The following is a 20934-nucleotide window of genomic DNA, read 5'->3' as shown; positions in this document are numbered from 1 at the left end:
AACTTTCAACAGTTTAGTGTCATCTGCAAATTTAATCACCTCACTCGTCATTCCAATTTCCAGATCATTTATAAATAAGTTAAATAGCACCAGTCCCAGTACAGATCCCTAAAGCACTCTACTGTTTACTCTCCTCCATTGAGAACAATGACCATTTAACCCTAACCTCTGTTTTCTATCTGATAACCAATTCCTAATCCACAACGGAACTTTGCCACCTATCACATGACTAGTTTTCTCAGGATCCTCTCATGAGGAACTTTGTCAGAAGCTTTCTGAAAATCTAGATACACTACATCAACTGACTTATCTTTATCCACATGTTTATTCACACCTTCAAAGAAGTCAAGCAAATTGTTGAGGTATGATCTTTCTCGGCTAAACCCATGCTGACTCTGTCTCATTAAATAATGTTTGTCTACGTGTTCCACATTTAAATTTTTTATAATTTGTTTCCACTAATTTGCCTGGCACTAAAGTCAGGCTTACCGGTCTGTAATTTCCTGGATCTCCTCTAGAACCCTTTTAAAAAATTGGTGTAACATTGACCACCCTCCAATCTTCAGGTACTACAGACGATTTTAGCAACAGGTTACAGATCGCTAACAGCAGGTCAGCAATTTTATGTTTGAGCTCTTAGTACCCTGGAATGTATACCATCCGGTCCAGGTGACTTATCACTTTTTAGCTTGTCGAGTTGGCTTAGTACATCTTCCAGATTCACTGAGATTTCTTTCAGTTCCTCCGCATCATCACCCTTGAAAACCATTTCATGTTCTTGTAGATCGCTTACATCTTCTTCCATAAAGACTGAAGCAAAGAATTCATTCACTCTCCGCTATGGCCTTATCCTTCCTAAGCGCCCCTTTTGCTCCTTGATCATCCAACGGTCCCATGGATTTTCTCACAGGTTTTCTGCTTCTGATGTACCTTAAAAAAATTATGAGTTTTTGCCTCTTTTGCAAGTTTCTATTTCTATTCATATCCTTTCTTAGCTGTCTTTATCAGTGCTTTGCATCTAACTTGCCAGTGCCTGTGCCTTTTCTTATGTTCTTCATTCGGATCCTTTTTTTTATTCTTTAAATGATTTTTTTTGGCTCTTTCACTTCACCTTTTAACCACACCAGCTCTCGTTTACTTTTCTTTCCACCTTTGCAGATACATGGAATACACCTGGTCTGGGCTTTCACGATTCTATTTTTAAATAACATCCGCCCCTGGTTTACAGTCCTAACCTTTGTAACTGATCCTTTTAGCTTCATTTTAACCATTTTCCTAATTTTATCATGGTTGCCCTATCGAAAATTAAACACCTCTACAGTAGATTTCTTTTGCGACGTCACTCCCAATATCAGCTCAAATTTGATCACGTTATGATCACTGTTTCACAGTGAACCCAACACAGTTAACTCCTGTACTATGTCTTGCATTCCACTAAGGACCAAATCTAAAATAGCTCCCCCTCTTGTTGGTTCCTGAACCAGTTGCTCCAAGAAGCAGTCATTTATGACATCTAGGAATTTTACCTCCCTAGCATTCCCCGATGAAACATTTAACCAGGCAATGTTTGAGTAATTGAAAGCACCCATTAGTATACTGTTGCCCAATTCTTCATCTATCTGCTCATTTTGTCCCGGGGAACGGTGGTATAACCCAACTTTTCTATTCCTTCCCTTCACACATGGAATTTCTATCCATAAGGATTCCACACTGCTATCTGTGTTATACAGAATGTTTATTTGATTTGATTCAGTTCCCTCTTTAACATATAGCGCACACACACACCCCTCCAATTTGATGTACTCTATCCTTGCGATATAATTTGTACCCAGATAATAGTGTTCCATTGATTGTCCTCCTTGCATCAGGTCTCTGAGATGCCTATTATATCTCATCATTCAGTGCTATACTCTAACTCTCCTATTTTTCCTGGATTCTTTTGGGAGGAAAGTTTAGCTGGCCTTGATGCTAATCTTCCACATCCAGGACTATCAGCTCTACACAAGCATTTATTTGAAGTCTATGGTCCTTAGAGCACTGGACTTTACAGACAATCTCCCACAGTTGGTCAAGAGGCAGTTGGAAATATTTGGCCAGGGTGCATCTGATACTTTTAATATTGCATCTAGGCTCTCTGCTTTGTGTGTGTGTGTGGGGAGGGGTGCATAGTCTCTCATGGCTGCCTTTGACCATGAATCTCTGCAGTTCAGGAGAGGTTAGCAGACAGTCTTTTTGGGGACAAGGTGGAAGAGGTTGCTGACCTTTACAAAATTCCTATCCTGGTGGCATCCTCCTGCATCCGCTTGCATATGCTTGGAGATTTTCAAAAAAGTTTATACTTTGAAGGTGTAGCTTTACCACTTCTGCCTGATCATTTTACCCCCCTTCACTTTCGTTTTTGTTCCTGCACTACATAGGATCTCACACAGCTTGCCAAGCTATTTAACTTGTCGTTATTTCCAGTTGGTATCCATAAGGTTTTCTCATATATGATATACTTTTGGACCCCTGAGGAAGGAGTGTTTCTTCGAAACATGGACCGTGTCAGGTCCGAGTTCACTAACCTTTGTGGCTACAAACTGTTTTATGATTACGTCAATGATTATATTTGTTTGTTCATTAAAGACTTGGCGTCTTGTATAAGGTTCCTGCAGTTTTGTTGGATTCTTCGCTTGTGTTTACCCCCCTTCTTAAGTCAGAACACCTTATCCCGCTGTCAAACATTTAAATTCAATGTTTGTCCTTCAGATTCAATTTTTAGGCCTTCCCTCTTTTCTGGCTAATCTTCTGGTTTGCTATTCTCCCACTAGAGCCCTTCGTTCTTCTCAGCAACCTCTCTTGACAATTCCCTCCATTTGACAGGGGTTTTGGGGGGCTACTCACAGAAGCTTTTATTTTTCTGTTATGCTCCCAACCCTTTGGAACTCTCTCCCCTTCTGCTGCAGGATGGAACCCTCTCTCTTGACTTTAAGAGTTTCTTAAAAGCATATATTTTTTCTTTGGCATTCAACCAGGACTCTCTCCTGTAATCCTCATTCTCTAACCGGCTCTTTTTATTATCCTGTCCCCATTTCCCCCTGCTTATATTGTCACCTTTCCCTACATGTTCATCTTCATCTCTGTTAGTCTTGTAGTGTTCTGTTTTTGTAGCTATGTATGTATTTCCCCCTCCCCACTTAGATTTTACTATGTTTATATTTGTACTATATCAAACAAACTGACCTGACAATCAAGTTGCAATGTATTACATAAACAAACAGGGGGGTCCAGGCTCCTACCCTTTGTGTCAGGAAGTGGTTTAGATGTGGCATTGGGCTCTCAGGTACAGCTTGGTGCTCAGAGCCACATACAAGGCAGGAAAGAACTATTTTCTGGCAGACAGACTAAGCAGAGTCATGTAACTCTTATGGAAGATCTCTCTTCAGTGTTATGGGACCTAAACTTTGGAACACCATGCCTTCAACATACATTGTCCAGCTTTGGATCTTCCAAGAAAAAGCTTGACTATTCTTTTCCTTCGTGCCCATAGGGTCTTCATGACTGTACCCACTATCTAACCATCTTGGTAGTTCCCTCCATATGATTGGTCCGTCATCTTCAGTGTCATGGGACCTAAACTTTGGAACGCTATGCCTTCAACTCTCTGTACATTGTCCAGCTTTGGATCTTCCAAGAAAAAGCTCAAGACTATTCTTTTTCTTTGTGCCCATGGGGTCTGCATGAGTGTACCCACTGTCAAAGCATCTTGGTTCTGTGTTTTTTTAATTATCACTAACTGTTCATTGTCTGTTGTTTCATTTAATGTTGTGTATGTCTGTTGTAATCCACCTAGAACTTTGGATAGTGCAGATTAGAAATATAGAAATAAATAAAATACTAACTACACGAGCGATCTCTCAGTATGGGTGTAACCCAAGAGATCTTCTGAGCATAGAGCACTCTCTTGGTGGATCTCTCAAATCAACAACAAAGTCCCTCAGTACTGCTCCAGACTTAGGTCACACAACAGACTAGCATCAGATGTATTCTGCCTGTATTGGTGTGGGGGGGGGGGAGTCCTGCTGTATTTGTATCCCCCCATTCCTTTAATAAGGAAGATTTTGTTGAAACTTGAGCAAGAACAGGGAACCATGATCTTAATTGCACCTTACTGACTGAGGCAGGTCTGGTTCTCTCTATTTCTGGAGTTGTCCTCTGAGATTCCATGGAGACTGAACTGTTTTCCGACCCTTATCACACAGGACAAAGGTTCCCTTCTCCAGACTCTGGCCCTGAGAGCATAGAATTTGTCTCATACACATTCCTGAGGGTGTCTGCTGGCATACAGACTAAGAGGTGTTATTCATTTAAATGGGGAAGGTTTGCCATCTGGAGTGAAGGCAGAGACCTCCTACACCTCTCTGAATCTGTTTTAAAAAGCAACTCTGCAATTAGTATTTCTCATTCTCGTATGAAGAACAAGCCCATCTCAGTATAGCCTCTAGTTGTCTTCTTCATATGAGGTTTGATGTTGACGAAGCCCCCTCTGAAACCTCCCACAGCTGATGAGAGCTGTCAGCTGACCTGGAATGTCTTGTTTTTGGTGGTGGTCACTTCAGCCCTTCTAGTTGATTCACTTTATACTAGATTCCATCATAAGAAGGTGGTTCTCTGCATGCATCCTAAGGTGGTGTCAGAGCTCCATCTTAATCGGCCAACATTCTTCTCCAAACTACTGCCCATCCCAGTGAAAGTGCACTGCAAGATTAGACTGCAAGCGAGCCTCACGTGGCACAGACTAAAGCCCATAGACAGACTACCCAGCTTTTTCTTTCTTTGAATGGGCAGCCATTGGTATGCATGCTTTATCCAGTTGGCTAGCGGATTGCATCTCCTTTATTTATGCTAGTCTGGGCTGACTCTAGGCTGACATGCGTCGGTAGGCCACTTAAGGTCAGCCTCCATTGAGGAGATCTTTAAAGCTGCAATGTGATTTTCAGTTCCCATATTCACTTGAGCAAAACACTTGGTGTGACAGTCGGTTTGGTCAGACAGTCTTGCAGAATTTGTTTGGTGTCTAGAATTCCAACTCCACCTTCCTAGGGCCCATTTTATTCCGTTTCAGGCTGCACCTCTGCAACCAGTTTCTATTTCTGTGAGGTTGATTGGTTGAAGAAAGTCTCACCATTATGAGAGACTGTTGTTGTTTTCAGCTAGGGATCCCCAGATGTAAGGATAGTTCTGTCCTTGGAGAAAGCCCATACTTACCTGAAGCAGGTGTTCTTCGAGGACAGCATGACAAGTATCATTAGAACCCTCCCATTTCCCCTAGGAGTTGAATTGTTTTCTAGCTATTTTACGTTACGGAGGGTCCCACATCAGGCGGGAAGGCCGCTGTCAAAGGCCTCTTAAAGCTACAGAGCACTGGGTAACATTTGCACCAGGATGATGTCACCCTGATGTAAGGATACCTGTCCTGCTGTTTTCAAAGAACACCTGCTACAGGTAAATAACTTTGCATCTCTGAGGCCTTTCCAGTTCTTGCTCATCTATTTGATAAATCACTGATGAGATTTTGCACCCTAGACACTTGAATATCAAAATCACGCTTCCAGTGGGTGAAAGCACTTACACTGTGAATAGAGTGGAGACCAGGTAGGGAGGCTACAGGATGAAGGGTACTTGTGACGCTTTCATTTTGAAAGACCCAAGCACACTTTTGTTGAAAATATTTGCACTTGTTTCAAAGGTGCTTCAAAGCAGGTGGAAAGAGATGTGCTGAAATGGGAGCTCTGGTTGACAGATGACAGCATTTACAAAGGAAAACCCTGTGTGGCATTCTCTTTTGAAAATGGTCTTGCAGTTTTTTTCAGGGGATGAGGGGGGGTCTGACTAAAATGTAACCTCCTCCTTTTACTACTGTCAGCCTTTCTCTTATAGTTAAAACCTCTGGGTTGAGCTATTACTTAATGTGTTTAATTTTAGAGTTCTGTCCCTCCATCCATCAATGGTCGTTCTGTTTCCCTTCCCTTGAGATTCTTGCCAGGGAAACATTGCAAAGACCCTCTCTCCTTATGCCTCTCTGTTTGTCTCTCAGGCCCATCAGGGAGGAATATAGTAGAAGATTTGGGAAAAGACCAACAGTGACATCCTAGTGGCTAGCAACAGGTTGCAAGGGAATCCGACATAGGATACATGCTTTCAAGGGAGTCCCACATGTCCCAGCTGCTTGTAAGGGAGTCCTAGGCAGCTCTTATCTGGGGATTCTTATATCTAACACATTTTTGTGCTATTTCTGCCTTATCAGAGTATTTTCATGCAGAATTTTAATTTACTATTTCATCTCCCCCAGTTGAATGGCTTATGTGACAATTAGAGGTTTCAGTATAGATCCAGGATTTTCCAATGCTGCTTCTGCTCTTTCTTCTCCCCTTCAGGAAACAGTACCCCTGTAAGGTGAAGGACGTGCCCCGAGCTGGGGCCATCACTCAGCAGGACTTTTTTTTTTTAACCTAGCACAGCCCATGTCCAACAATAACTCTTCACTGGAGATGAGTAATGATGGGAAATGCCCTGCTTCTGCACTTCTGTATTAATCCACATCAGGGGCCAGCTCCTGGCATTAAATCACCCACTGGCATCCATCTGCTATCAGCAGTGTGAGGGGCAGGCAGTGGTCCTTGCAGCAGAAATGGCTCTGATCGGAGCTGAATGTAATGGCAGACTGATGAATTTAGCTACTTACTTAAACATGCAAGGACTAATCTGTTACGTCTGCTTACTCTGTCCCCACTCTGTCTTACTCTAACCCCATTTTTGAGAAGAAATTGATGGAACACAGACACAGTAAATTGGCAGGTTGCATTGGGGAGCACATTTAGCTTATCACTGGTACTGGGCATACACTCACTGTCCAGTCCCAGAGGCGACAGGCTCTATGTTCCAGGGTCCATCCCCAAACACTCCAGTCCTAGAAGTGACAGGCTGTGTATCCCTGTGCCCATCCCCTAAATCAGTGTCTCTCAAACTGTGCGCCCTAAAGAGATTCTAGAATTTTGCTTTGTTTTGAAAAATCCCCTTCATGTATGTCGCGTACGCAAAAGTCTGTCAATGTTATGAGCATCTGTGTACAGAAGGATACAACCGCCTGGACAAGCATCGTTCTTTGACGTGATTGGTCCTTGAAAACTAACAGCAAGTAATTTATTTTTATTTTTTGTGCAATAGTTATCCTAACTTTGGCAACAAGGCAATCAAGGCTTTGCTACTGTTTGGATTTTCAGCTTTGACAGAAATGAAATTGAAAAAGGAAAATGGCGGCAGATGGTGGATGATGAAATGTGTGTTTGCTTGTTGACTGTCGAGCCGTGTTTTTAGTTAATTTGCACTCAAAAACAAGCCCTTTGCATTGATTAGTAATTCTATTCTATCCACTTTGATTTCACCATTGTTACAATTAGCTTAAAGAACTTTAAATAACTTGCAGATTTAATTTTTTGTTGATTTTTCAATTTTATAATTTCAATTATAATGTGCCGCAAAAACCCCATTTGCTCCGTTTAGTATAGTGGAGCTAAAAATGTTTGAGAAATACTGTCCTAAATCCTCCATACCTTGAGGTGACAAGTTCTTTGAGAAGTGATCGACTGTCCATTCTGTGCCCATTCCCTGATGGCCTTAGTATTCATGTGCCCGTCCTTTGAGTTTTTCAGTCCTATATCTGAGCTCTCTTGTCTCAGAGGTGACAGGCTCTGTATCCTTGTTACCTATTTTGCAAGCTTTCAGTCATAGAGGTAAAGGCTCTTTAAATCCATGTCAGTCCCCTGAGCTATCAACTCTTAAATGTTCCTATATTAACACATTCTCTTCCTTTTTTCTTCTAGGAGATTTCTTTCTTCAAAGAGATGAAAGGATCCAGCCCAAACCTGCTAATGATCAATGCCCCGAGGGTACTAACCGCCAGATGAATGGATGGGTTCCCCCATGCAGTGGAGAAACCAGTTGCCAGGCTCCTGGCTCCTTTTTTTAAGTCCTTCCACAGGATAATTGCATGCTATGAGCATGCAGTCACAGTATTATCCTGTCCACATGTCTGTTAAATGCCAAATGACTTTCTGTGTAGCACATCATGAGCCACCATGTCTTCCAGACTTGCAACAGTGCCACTCAGAAGAGCCAGCCTGGAGATTAGTTTTTGTTAATTTCCTGGTCTGCCACTGTTGTTTTAACTCTGTGCTTGCTTTGTATTTTTTAATGGAGTCAGAATGTCTGTCTGTAATGTTGAGACCTTCTGCACAAGAAGAGAGAATGAAAAGCTTTTAAGCAGCCTTGTGTGAAAACATGACATTTGAAAAAAGTGGAGTCTGGTGGCATGTCGCTTCTCTTCAGTGATTAGAAGTGAGCAGAGGAGTCTTTTATTGTGTGGCTTTCCTCTCCATCCTCTCTGATTTTCCTGCTGGCAGGTGATGGGTGGTGTGTTTGGCGAGGAGAGCAGGAGCCAGGCTTAATTCCTCCTCCAGCTGCAGTCTTAGGTGTCAAGTCTCTGCTATTAGTCCGGGTGGGATGTGATGGGCAAAAAAATGCCTTCATCACTTTGCATGTGGTTATTGATGTGGCAAAAACTGCATCAAGAGTCAAAAGTGTGTAGTGCAGTGAAGTATTATATAAATGGTATTTTTTAAGCTGCTGAGAAGAGAGACTCGCCAATAGATGATGAATTTGAAAGAATCCAGAAAATCTGTCCCACTCCTTGAGCAATCTGGATTTTTGACTTGTACTGTAATGGTCTTTGGGAGCAACGACTGAAAGCAAGATTGTCAGAACACCTTATGTAAGAGCATAGGTTGGGCAAATTATTCATGCAGAATTGATTTATTTTCATCCATAGGTGCCAAACCCAAGAGATGATAACCACTATCAGTCTCAAAGACATTCAGAAGAAGAACCTAAGCACCTGACCCAGAAGAGACATGATAAAGGTCTATTAAATCATGAGTGGAGTTCTGCAGGCCAATAGAGATTATTTACCCTTTCAGAGAGTATTTTTTCAGAGATATGGAAGAGTAGCCTAATGGGTACTACAGTAGGCAACTGGATTTGATTTCCCTTGCAATGTGGTACAAAACCTAGATGGTGAGTCCATAAGGGATGAGAAAGTACCTACATATAATAAATACGAGGGTCATTTCATAAATAATGCACACTATTTTCAACTTTACATGTTTTATTTTTTTTTTTCAAGTATTTCTTTACAATCCTTAAATATAGTCTCCCTGCTTTGCAATGACTTGAGTCCCAACATCTGGGAAGCTTCATTATTCCATCCAAGACACCGTTTTTGTTCAGTTGCTGAATGGCTCGGTACCGACGGAAGAAAGCTCTTCCAGAGATGCAAAACGATGTCCATGCAAAGGTTGTTTCAACTTTGGAAAAAGGTCAAAGTCCGGTGGTCTCGCGTCTGGACTGTAGGGAGCATGAGGTAATACCACCCAGCCGTATTTGTGCAGTTTTTCAATGATGACATTCCCTATATGCGGGTGAACGTTGTCGTGAAGAATGAGTGGCCCAGCCAAGAGCAATTGAGGTCGGGTTTTGTGCATTTTTTGCAAAAAATCACAAATAATATACTGCTGTGACACTTCTCATTGTTTATAATTTTTATTCATTTTACAACTTACATCAAGTATATCAAGAAATAACATTTATGAAGGGAAAATGTTTGCTGCTCTTTACAAAAGTCTGTTAATGGTCCCCAAACATGGAACTTTGTGATGATGGTGCCTTCATGCTCATAAGCAAAAATCATCATTTGTTTGACTTTTTATTGAGCTCATTGAAATTTTTTTGGTCGTGGGGAAGATGGAGCTTTCCACTCGTCATTGAAAAACGAGAATACAGCTGAGAGGTATAACCTCCTGCTCCCTACAGCCCAGACATGAGTCCACCAGACTTCGACCTTTTTCCATAATTGAAACAACCTATGTGTGAACATCGTTTTGCATCTCTGGAAGAGCTTTCTTCTACCGGTACCTGAGCCATTTGGCAACTGAACAAAACGGTGTCTTGGATGGAATAATGAAGCTTCCTGGACATTGGGACTCAGTCATTGCAAAACAGGGAAACTATATTGAAGGACTGTAAAGAAATTCTTGAAAAATAAAATAAAATGCGGTGGAAGCAGTTAGCACAGCTGAATTTAAGAAGTTTCTAGAGGAAAAGGTCATAAGCCATGTAGACATGAGAAAGCAATAGATGTACTCCTTGGGATTCTGGATTTGGTCACAGTTAGAATCTGGACATTTAGCATGTTATGATCCACAGTCACTTGCCTTAAAGTAACTTCTTTCTTCATATAGGGTCACCTCGGAGCTGCCTCGCCCCCTTCCTCTTAATCTTCCTAGATAGTTTTAACTTTTTGCCTGCATCAGTTTCAATATATTGGATAACACTGATCAAACTTTTTAAACACAGAAATATAAAAAATAAAGGACATCAAGCCTGCCCAATCTTCCTCTCCCTTAGATATCCTGTGACCTAAGAATTGCAAGACTGCAAGTCCCAAAATACTCTGGGGTAAACCCAGGACTGGATCAACCATGTCATGTGAATTTGAATTCAGTTGGTGGCCTTAGTCAGAGCCTAGTGCCAGGAGCAGATGATATTAAGGCCATCATTACTTCATCAATGCTATTCTCCTTTTTGCTGCAGGAAATGTCCTGGTCTGTATTATTAGAAACATAACAGCAGATAAAGGCCCTTCCCCACCCCATCCATTATCTTCTCCCTAAGAGATACCCCATGCCTGTCAGATACAGTCTTCATCTCCATGACTATTCCATTCATCCACCACCCTTTCTGTAAAGAAGTATTTTCTTACATTACTTCTGAGCCTATCAAACTTCATCCTATGCACATTCACCTCAAGTGACCCAGGAAGATGACGCCATTCTTTTTTCTCATTTTTAAATTTCACTGTACTTTGTTTAAATTGATTTATAGATCCTGAGTTTACATATTTCCTTATTTGCCCCAATGCAGTTATGTGCTAATATTTTTTTAAAATAAAAGTATAGGAATGACCTAATGATAGAGCTTTTGCCTCTGTACCCAGAGGTTGTGGGTTCAAATCCCAGGGCTGCTCCTTGTGACCTTGGGCAAGTCACTTAATCCTCCATTGCCAATAATTACCTGTAGATCTATCTGTAAATCACTTTGAATGTGTGACCACAGAAAGGCAGAATACAAGTCCCATTCCCTTTCTTAGTCAATGCACTGGTGTGGTTGTCTCAGTCTTTGCCATGGAGCCATAAGATTAACGTTGGAACAGATTAACACATTGGCTTCAATGTCAGCTACCCCAGTGCTTATTTTGAGTAAGGTGGAGTAGGAAACTTCTCTGAGGCATTAGCCTACATTGTGTTCTAATTTCAAACAGGCAAATAATTATTCTTCATACTCCATCTTTGGCATTCTCAGCCCTCTAATTATTCTTCATACTCTATCCTTTAACCCTTCATTGGAGTTCCTTTCTCTCCCAACTCTTGTAAACTGTGCCGAGCTCTACGATTGTGGAGAGGATGCGGTATACAAACCTAAGGTTTAGTTTAGTTTAGCTAGGTCCAAACTCATATTTTCTCTGCAGAATGTTTTCTTGAACACAGAATCTGAGCACTATTGTGTCCCCTTATAGATCAGCAGATTACTTCGAGAAATCAACTGGTCTCCCCTAGAACCTTTGGAATGGAGAAAGTCTCCTCTGGAAGACCTCTTCCTCGTAGATTTTGTCTAGGAAATGGTCAAGGTAATGCATTTGAGCAGTTTACATATTCTATACAGGTGCTTTCTCTGTCTCTACTGGGCTCACAATTAAAGTTTTGTATCCAGGGTAGTGGAGGGTTAAGTAATTTGCTCAGATTCTCAAAGTGCCAAAGTGGGAATTGAACCCGCTACTCCTCCACCATTCTATTTCTTTTGAGCATTTTCAAGTTATAGTCATGTGCTCATGGTCAAAATCCTATGTGTAGATGAGAATGTAAGAGAATCACTGTCTAACAATCTGTAAACAGTAAGATGGACTCTGTGTGTAGCGTGTTAAAATCTCCAGGACTGGAAAAAAAAAAACCCTCCATCAATTTTTATAGCAGTCAGTGCTAGTTATATGTGGTCTTCAGGCAAAGAGAAGGAGAGCTCACTTTTTAGTGTCCTGGGGAGGATTACTGTACTCTGGGCCTTCTTGGGAGAAATGTTTCCAGCTCTTTGTGACCTAATATTTGAACAACTTTTGGTGCAAGGTAGAAGGTAAGTCACAGTTGTTCCCTCAGGTCACTGCTAGCCAAAAAGAAGATATCTGAAAAATACATGGTTCTTTCAACATCATTTTTTAAAAATATGCCATCAAAGGCTTCTGTGCCCACAGAGTCTTAAGGAAATGATGACTCTTATAATGGATGACTGTTCAACACTTTACATTACATTACAAAGCTTTTTGTATTGCGCATAACCCTTATGAGTTCCAGGTGGATTACAATAAAGCAGATGACCAGAAACAAACCCGGTTAAACAGGCAATATTGAAAAAATCATAAAAACAATCAGTTCAAAAATTTCTTGAATAAAACTGTGGAAGCGGTTTTTAGTGCAGGCCGGCATGCTGAATGATCTGTGCTGCTCCCTACTCTCATAGGAGCTCTGTCAGTGTGGGGGGGGGGGGGGAAAATAATTAGTTTCTGATCTTACAGTGAGGGAAAGTCTTTAGTCACCTTTGACCTGACCTTATACTTCTCTCTTCCAAAGAGGTGTTATTCTATGTCCCCTCAGTCCTATCAACATCAATAGGGTCCTTGCTCGTGTCCCAGAGCCATGGGCCTAAAAGCTATAGACACAGCTAACCAATCAACTCAAGAACTGGGTTTTGACTGAATCCAAGACATAGCCAGAAGCCCTATATCTATACCAGAGAACCTTCCAGAAGATATTTTATGAAAACTGTTAGCTCAGTATAACTTAAAGCACGTGGGTTGTCAGTTTAGTTCAAGAAAGATACAACCTAAGGTTATCACGTTTCAAGTTTTTAAAAATTTGATGAATCGCTTAATTGTAATACAAAGCGATTGAACAAGTCTAAAAATAATACATCAACAACTACGCGGCTTCAATACAAATAACATAGACACAACACTTAACATAAACATGGCCAAAAGGGAAGAAATACAATGTATGAGAGTAAATGAGACGGGTAAATGATATAACAATAGGGAGGGATAAAAAAAAAAGAAAAGATCAAAAGTTGAAGTTAAAAAAGTGTGACCTAACTAACAAGCTAGCAGTCAAAAGCATCTTTAAAAAGAAATCATTTTAACTTTCTTTTAAACCTATCAATGAGACATTTTTCCCTCATGTATATTAGAAGGGAGTTCCACAATTGTGGAGCGACAACTGAAAAAATAGATTCTCTCCGTGTGTTAATGGATTTAAGAGAAGGGACGACCAACAAATGTTGATCATTAGATCTAAGTGATCGGGTGGGGGCATAGGGTATTAAGACTCTGTCGATAAAGGAAGGAGATTTGTAAAGTATCTATTTAAGGGTTAGTAGACATATCTTGTAAGATATTTGATGTGCCACCGGCAGCCAATGAGATTTTTTGAGAAGTGGTGAAATATGGTCAAATTTCTTTGCTTTCTATACGAGTCTGATAGAGGATTTTGGATAAGTTGCAGGCGCCTAATTTCTCTAAGGGGGATTCCTGTGAACAAAGTGTTACAGTAGTCAATTCTAGAAATGACCAATGAGTTAGTAGAAACACCATAAAATTGTCCCTTGAACATCTCATAAAAATAAGAATTGTCATTTTCAGACCAGAGGTCCCTCTAACCAAGCATCCTGTTTCCAGCAGTGGCCAATCCAGGTTACATGTGCCTGGCAGAATCCTAAAATATGGCTTTCCCAAGGACTACCTTAATAACAATTTATGGGGTTTTTCCTGGAATTTGTCTAAAACTTTTTAAAATGGAAAGAGACCAGAAACTCAGCTTTTTTCTTTTCTGGCTTTAGGGAACACTTGACTCCTGTGACTATGAGTTACGATGGTGTGAGCTGTCATTATCACAATTTAGGTAAAACCTCAAAACACACTTTTCTAGAATAGCATTTGGTGATAACCTAAGGATTCAAGTTGTCTGTATTTTAAGTAGATGATAGATATATGCAAGGAGGGATAGAGATGGAAAACCATAAGTGTGTAACTGTTTGTTGGATACTTCAAGGGCATGTGTACCTCATTATCTCTTGAGTGAATGTATTACTTTACTGTCTAATATTGTAGTTCCATTCTGTTTCCAAATATAATTTTTATTGATGATCCGCCTAGGCTTGCAATGCAAATTAGGCAGTATATAAAATTTTAATAAACAAATGAAATCCAGGTACATTAACCACTTTTATCGCATCTTCCAGCAATGACTTCCAGAGCTCTACGATGAGTTGAATGAAAAAATAGATTCATACGATCTAGTTCTCAGTATCAAAAAATGCATTTCATTTATTAAAACTGTATAATTCACCTAATTCCATGGCAAGATAACAAGCATACACATTAAAAAATCAAACGGTCATAACGACTGCAGCAACTTCTTAAGAAAGAGCATAACCAAAGGCTGCTTCAAGGAACTCCTCTTCTTAGAACCTAATGGGGGAAAGGGAGATTGATTCCAAAGACTCCATCCCAACTGACCTAAGACCATTGAATACATTTTGCAAAATGAGAACCTTAATCCCCTTCCTGGATCTAAAGCGGCGGTGCACAACCTTTTTCAGTTGGGACACACCTGATGGATCGTGTTCACATCTGTGATCCTCTTGGTTCTTTGGTCTAATGCATCCACAACAACCCTATCTCCCCACAACAACATGGGCAGATCATAACTAGCACATTTTCTCCATACAACATTTAAAAAAAAATTTCGATTCTCACGTCATCGCAGCAATATAAATATAAATCTCTCCACTACCAGAAACATTGTGAAATAATAGAAAACCTGAAAAAATTCAAACTTAACATACATGTAGCAAATCTACTATAATAGCACTGAATCCTATGATTTAACCAAGAGACTGACATGAGGGCAAACTTTGTCCCTGTTCCCACCCCATCCCTACAACAGTATGAAATCATATTTATACAAAAAGTGAGAGATAAAGGATTCATTTTCAAAGCACTTATACACACAAAGTACTATAAGTTTCTATCAAGTGTTTTGAAAATGAGACTCAAAGCTGCGGTTTCATCATGTGAAAGGATCTAGTTGAATTTGTTGGGATGGGGGCAAATTTTGTTCCCTAGTAGAAATATTACACGGGGCCCCAATACATCTACTTCTAGTAAAACAGAAAAACTGGGACTGCTTCAGCGATCTATACAAAAGCTACATGCAAGCAGAATACCATACCTCAGTCATTCCCAAAACACAGACGGCAGCTCCTGCTTGGTGTAGCCTGACTTTACTACAGGAAGAGGTGGTCAGAGCAGACCGCGAGTGATTTTCTTCACCCGCTGGTGCTCCAGCTGCCCTCTCCTGCCTCCCCTGCCTTTTGACAGGTGAAAAACTGTGAATGTGGTTTTTCAAAATTTGTGGGGGTTCCTTGAACGGAACTCCTGTGAATTTCGGGGGAGTACTGTATTCCCAAATCCCAAATGATCTTATTCACTGGCTTGTTGCATTACTGATCCACTCAAGGTTAATAGTAAAAAGATTAGGTAACTAAATGAAGGAAAGAATCTCAGAATTGCTACTCCAAGGATCATAGTAGTAATATCCAATTAGGAATTGTGGCATGGGTTATCTTTCATCGATCCCAAACCTTATACTACTTGCATGCGTACTGGTAAATTCCCGGAGGATCTTGGGCATATCCTTGTGACCCCTATTATCAAAAACCCAAAGGAGTCCGTTTCCTTGACTGCCAACTACAGACCCATTGCCAATATACCATTCTTTCTTAAACTAATGGAAGGTCTGGTTAACATCGACCTCACAAAATATCTAGATAAGTTCAATATCCTACACAATTCTCAATCCGGCTTCCGAACAAACTACAGCACCGAAACAGTTTTGGCCACTACGACTGACCATCTTTTCCATCTGTTTAAAGCGCACTGGTACTGCAGTTCGACTTGAGCAGTGCCTTCGACCTTGTCAACTATGACCTTAGGTATCTTGATTCCATCGACATATCTGGACAGGTACTAAATTGGTTCACGGGTTTCCTAAAAAACTGTACTTACCAGGTCTACAGCGAAGGAACCTACTCCCAAGCTTGGTCGAATCCCTGCGGAGTGCCACAAGGCTCCCCACTCTTCAATATCTACATAGCATCATGGGGAAATATGTTATCCAATTTAAATCTAAAATCGTACATATACGCGGATGACATAACAATTATTATTCCCATAACCTCATTGACTCGAGAGACAGAACAATTCATCTCATCTGTCCTTACCAACGTTGAACATTGGACTATGCACTCCAAACTAAAACTGAATCCCGAAAATCCAAGATTTTCTTGTCAAGTCCCACTAACAAGATCACGAACACCTCCTTGAGACTAAATGGAACAGACTACCCAATTAATCCCACAACCAAAATCCTTGGCGTCACCCTGGACCGAAACCTAACGTTTGAAGACCACACTAATGCTCAAGTCAAGAAATGCTTTCTCACTCTTTGGAAACTTCGTACCATTAAACAATACTTCGATTTCTTTTCCTTTCGACTACTGGTTCAATCCCTGATCCTACGTACCTTAGACTACTGCAATATCATATACTTGGGATCTCTCAAAAAAACCATCAAACGACTGTGAGTCGTCCAAAACGCTGCAATCCGTCTCATTTATGGCCTCAAGAAATCAGACCATGTAAGCCCATTTTACAAAAAACTACACTGGCTGCCTGTGGAAGCAAGGGTCATCTTTTAGTTTGCTTGCCTTTGCTTCAAAACCATGACAGATTCATCCCCAACCTATCTGTCTCACCAATTTGAATTCCCAGGCACAACTAATACACGCAGCACCTACTGTTCGCTTTTCCATCCCTAAAGGGCTGCACCTACAAGAGATACCTCAACAGAACACTATCATTCCAAGCAGGCAAATGGAACAAATGGTTAACCAACTTCATCTCAAACGCACCTTCGTACCAAACGTTTAGAAAGTCAATAAAAAACCTACTTCTTTAGCACTCTCCAGACCAGTAGAGGTTAATCCTTACGAATGGGTATATATCTAATCATGACCAGCAGGTGGAGACTGAAAACAAAACTTTGGGACAGTATATACTATCCTCCCTTCTCTATTTCCCTCAGTCTTCTTTCAGTCTCCAGCAGGTGTTGATGTGATCTGTACCCATCTCCCTTGGTAGGGCTGTTGGAATTTGTTTAGGGGGTTTATTATCCCTGTTTTTGGCCGGACGGAGCTTGGGCGGACTCTGTTTGGGGGTTCGTCCGACCTCGGGGGTGTCAAACCCGGCGGGTCTCGAGCGGGGTCCCTCCCCCCCACTTCCTCCACCTCCCCACATTTTTTTAGAGGAGCCTCAGCAGTAAGCCTTGCCCCCTAAATCAAGCAAGGCATATTGCTTAGAGAGCCTGTGTAGTCTGTTCTGTAAAAAAAAAAAAAAATAATCCTGAGGTAGTGCTGGTCTGGAGGGTTGTTTCCCTTTAAGAAAACTGTATTTTGCTGTATTTTTTCAACTAACCGGCACTTTTTTTTACAGCTAGGTCGCGTATGGAGCAATGAGCACTTCTAAAGGGAAAAAGTGCTCATTGTGCTCCAGACGCGAGGCACTCGCGGCCGGCCTGTGCAAGCGGTGTTCAGGCCGGTGCGGTGGAGGAGCTCCGTCGGCAGCGGCTGCAGGCGCCCAGAGCTCCCCGCCGATGGTGCCTCGCGAGTCGGCAGGGAACGGTGGGGAAGCCCGGTCTTCTCCGTCCGCCCACGGAGGGATTCCCCGAGCCGCCGACGGTCGGGTTTTGGAGGATTCCCTCTCAGCTGATTTTTTGACAGCTGATGCCGGCTTGCCTGCTTTAGCGGCTGAGACTGTTCAGGTTTCTCAGCCGCTTCAGGCTATGGAGGGAGCTTTTTTGGTGGGAAAACCGCCATCTTCTCTGTCTGGCCCCTCCATTTTATCTTCCACCTCAGGTGACCTTCCCCCTGTTTTGACTATGCAGGGGCAGGTTTCTGCTGGGTCCCCTGCTGTGGCAGGGAGTCCCTTGGGACCCTCGGGGGGGTTTTTCTCCTGATTTTTTCTTTTCTTTATGCAGAGCCTATTTTCAGGCGGCTGGGGGTCCCGGTTGTGCCCAGGGGGTTTCGGGGGGTGGGGTTTCCTCCGCGCTCCCTGCGGCTTTGCCTCTCTCGTCTGACGTGACGTCCCCTCCGCTGCCTCCCTTGTCCAAGCGTCCGCGGGTGTCGTGGGACGAGGATTTGTGGTCGGAGGAACGTGTCGGTCTGGAGGAGGACCTGGACCCTTCTGAGGAATTCCAGGACCCTCTGGAGGGGACGGAAGCTGGCGGCGGGTTGTCGGGTTTCCCGTTCTCCAGTGAAGAGGCGTCCGTGGTGCGCCTTTTTCAGAGAGATGAGCTGCCTGACCTTATTCAGCAGGTTTCTTCGGTTTTGCGTTTTGAGGATGCGCCGCTGGAGACTCCGCGTGTGGGGGACCCTCTGTTACGGGGGATCCGTTCCGTTTCCCGCTCTTTTCCTATGCATCAGGATATTCGGGATATTATTCTGGAGCAGTGGAAAACGCCGGAGACGCCGTTTCGGCTGGCACGCAGCATGGCTCGCCTGTATCCCATTCCTGAAGGGGATCGGGCTACGTTAGCTTCGCCAGTTGTGGATGCGGTGGTCTCGGCAATTTCCAAGCGGCATACCGTGCCTGTTGAGGGCGGTTCTGCCTTGCGGGACTCTGAGGAGCGCAAGTTGGAGAACATACTTAAGCAAAATTTTCAGGTCTCTGCCTTTGGGGTCCAGGCGGCTATTTGTGGGGGACTGGTCGCTCGCGCCGTCTTTCGGTGGGCGGAGCGTGTCTTGGATCGGGAGTCTGATGACTGGTCTCTGGTGGATCAGGAGGTAGCGAAGATTGAGATGGCTGCCTCATTCCTCTCAGATGCTCTATATGACTTGGTGCGGATCTCGGCTAAGTCTATGGCTTTTGGCGTGGCCGCAAGGCGTGTGTTGTGGCTGCGCGCTTGGGCGGCGGATGCTGCGTCCAAAGCTAAGCTTACTAAATTTCCCTTTCGGGGGTCGTTTTTATTTGGAGAGGACTTGGATAAGTTGATTCAGACTCTGTCGGACTCGAAAGTTCCCCGTCTGCCGGAGGACCGTGCCCGCCCTGCGTCTCGGGGTGGTGCGGCCCGGGAGCGTTTGCGGGAATTTCGCAAGTATTGCCCTGGGCGTGGGGCTGCTTCTTTCCAGTCTCCGGGGTTTTCCCGGGGTCGGTTCTTCCAGCGCATGCAGCCCTTTCGGGGGGCCCGTCGGGGGGGCAGGGAATCCCTCCGCTGGTTCCCCCGCTTCCCGTCCTGCACAATGACGCCTTGCCGGCGCCCCCTTTGGTTCCGGTGGGGGCCCGGCTGCGCAACTTTTTCCCCAAATGGGCCGAGATCACGTCCGATCAGTGGGTCCTGGAGGTGGTGCGGGACGGTTATGCCCTGGAGTTCGCCCGCTTTCTGCCGGACTTTTTCCTCGCTTCTCCATGTCAGACTCCTGGGAAGACGCAGGCTTTTCGCCAGACCCTTCAGCGCTTACTAGATCTCAGGGCAGTTGTTCCAGTGCCCCCTCCGGAGTGGGGCACGGGCAGGTACTCCATTTACTTTGTGGTGCCCAAGAAGGAGGGGACCTTTCGGCCCATCCTCGATTTGAAAGGGGTCAACAGGGCTCTCAAGATTCCCTCTTTCCGTATGGAAACTCTGCGGTCGGTCATTCTGGCGGTTCAGCCGGGGGAGTTTCTCACTTCTCTCGATCTGACGGAGGCCTACTTGCATGTTCCCATTCGGGCCTCTCATCAGCGTTTCCTGCGCTTTGCGATCTTGGGTCAGCACTATCAGTTCTGTGCGCTTCCCTTTGGGCTGGCCACGGCTCCCCGGACGTTCACCAAGGTGATGGTGGTCGTCGCAGCAGCCTTGCGGTCGGAGGGCATCCTGGTACACCCCTACCTGGACGACTGGTTAATTCGGGCAAAGTCGTTGCAGGAAAGCTCCCGGGTTACGGCTCGGGTGGTGGAGTTTCTCCGGTCGCTGGGCTGGGTGGTCAACCTTTCCAAGAGTCGGTTGGTCCCGGCTCAGCGTCTGGAGTACCTAGGGGTGCTGTTCGACACCTCCTTGGGGAAGGTCTTCCTTCCAGAGGCCCGGGTGAGCAAATTGCAATCTCAGATTCGCCTGCTTTTGGCGTCCCGGTGTCCTCGGGCGCGAGATTTCCTCCGGGTCTTGGGGTCGATGGCGGCGTCCCTGGACGTGGTGAGGTGGGCGCGGGCCCACATGCGTCCTCTCCAGTATGCTCTGCTCCGGAGGTGGTCTCCCCAGAGGCACGGGATGGATGTTCCAGTTCCCCTGCGAGGTTTGGCGCGCTACAGTCTGCGTTGGTGGCTCCAGACCCCTCACCTAGTTCAGGGGGTGGGTCTGGATCTTCCGCAGTGGACGGTGCTCCTTACGGATGCGAGTCTCCTGGGTTGGGGGGCTCAGTGTCTGGGTCACTCAGCTCAGGGTACCTGGTCCGCGGAGGAGGCCTCCTGGTCGATCAACGTGTTGGAGACCAGAGCGGTCCGGCTGGCGCTGTTGGCTTTCCACTATCTTTTGTTGGGCAAGTCGGTCAGAGTCCTGTCGGACAATGCCACGGCGGTGGCTTATGTCAATCGTCAGGGGGGCACCAAGAGCACTCAGGTGGCGCAGGAGGCGGCTCGGCTCATGGTTTGGG

At 43.9% G+C, this 20934-nt stretch overlaps 1 protein-coding gene across 4 annotated transcripts in view; it reads left to right on the top strand.

The window, feature by feature from the left end:
- Nucleotides 1-9258, top strand: part of GPATCH2L (G-patch domain containing 2 like) — a 94035-nt gene extending 84777 nt beyond the window's left edge. For 3 of the 4 annotated variants that reach the window (XM_033952345.1, XM_033952346.1, XM_033952347.1), the window contains exon 10: nt 7863-9254. In XM_033952345.1, coding sequence (XP_033808236.1) covers nt 7863-8008 — 146 coding nt within the window. In that variant the 3' untranslated portion in view covers nt 8009-9254. Of the gene's footprint in view, nt 1-7862 lie in introns of all 4 variants that reach the window. The other variant, XM_033952348.1, reaches the window with a different exon arrangement.
- The last annotated feature ends 11676 nt before the right edge of the window (nt 9259-20934 follow it).

Source organism: Geotrypetes seraphini, chromosome 7 (assembly GCF_902459505.1).
Source record: "Geotrypetes seraphini chromosome 7, aGeoSer1.1, whole genome shotgun sequence".
Taxonomy (NCBI): Eukaryota; Metazoa; Chordata; class Amphibia; order Gymnophiona; family Dermophiidae; genus Geotrypetes; species Geotrypetes seraphini.
Note: the sequence above shows the minus strand (reverse complement) of the source record. Positions and strands in the feature narration are given on the sequence as shown.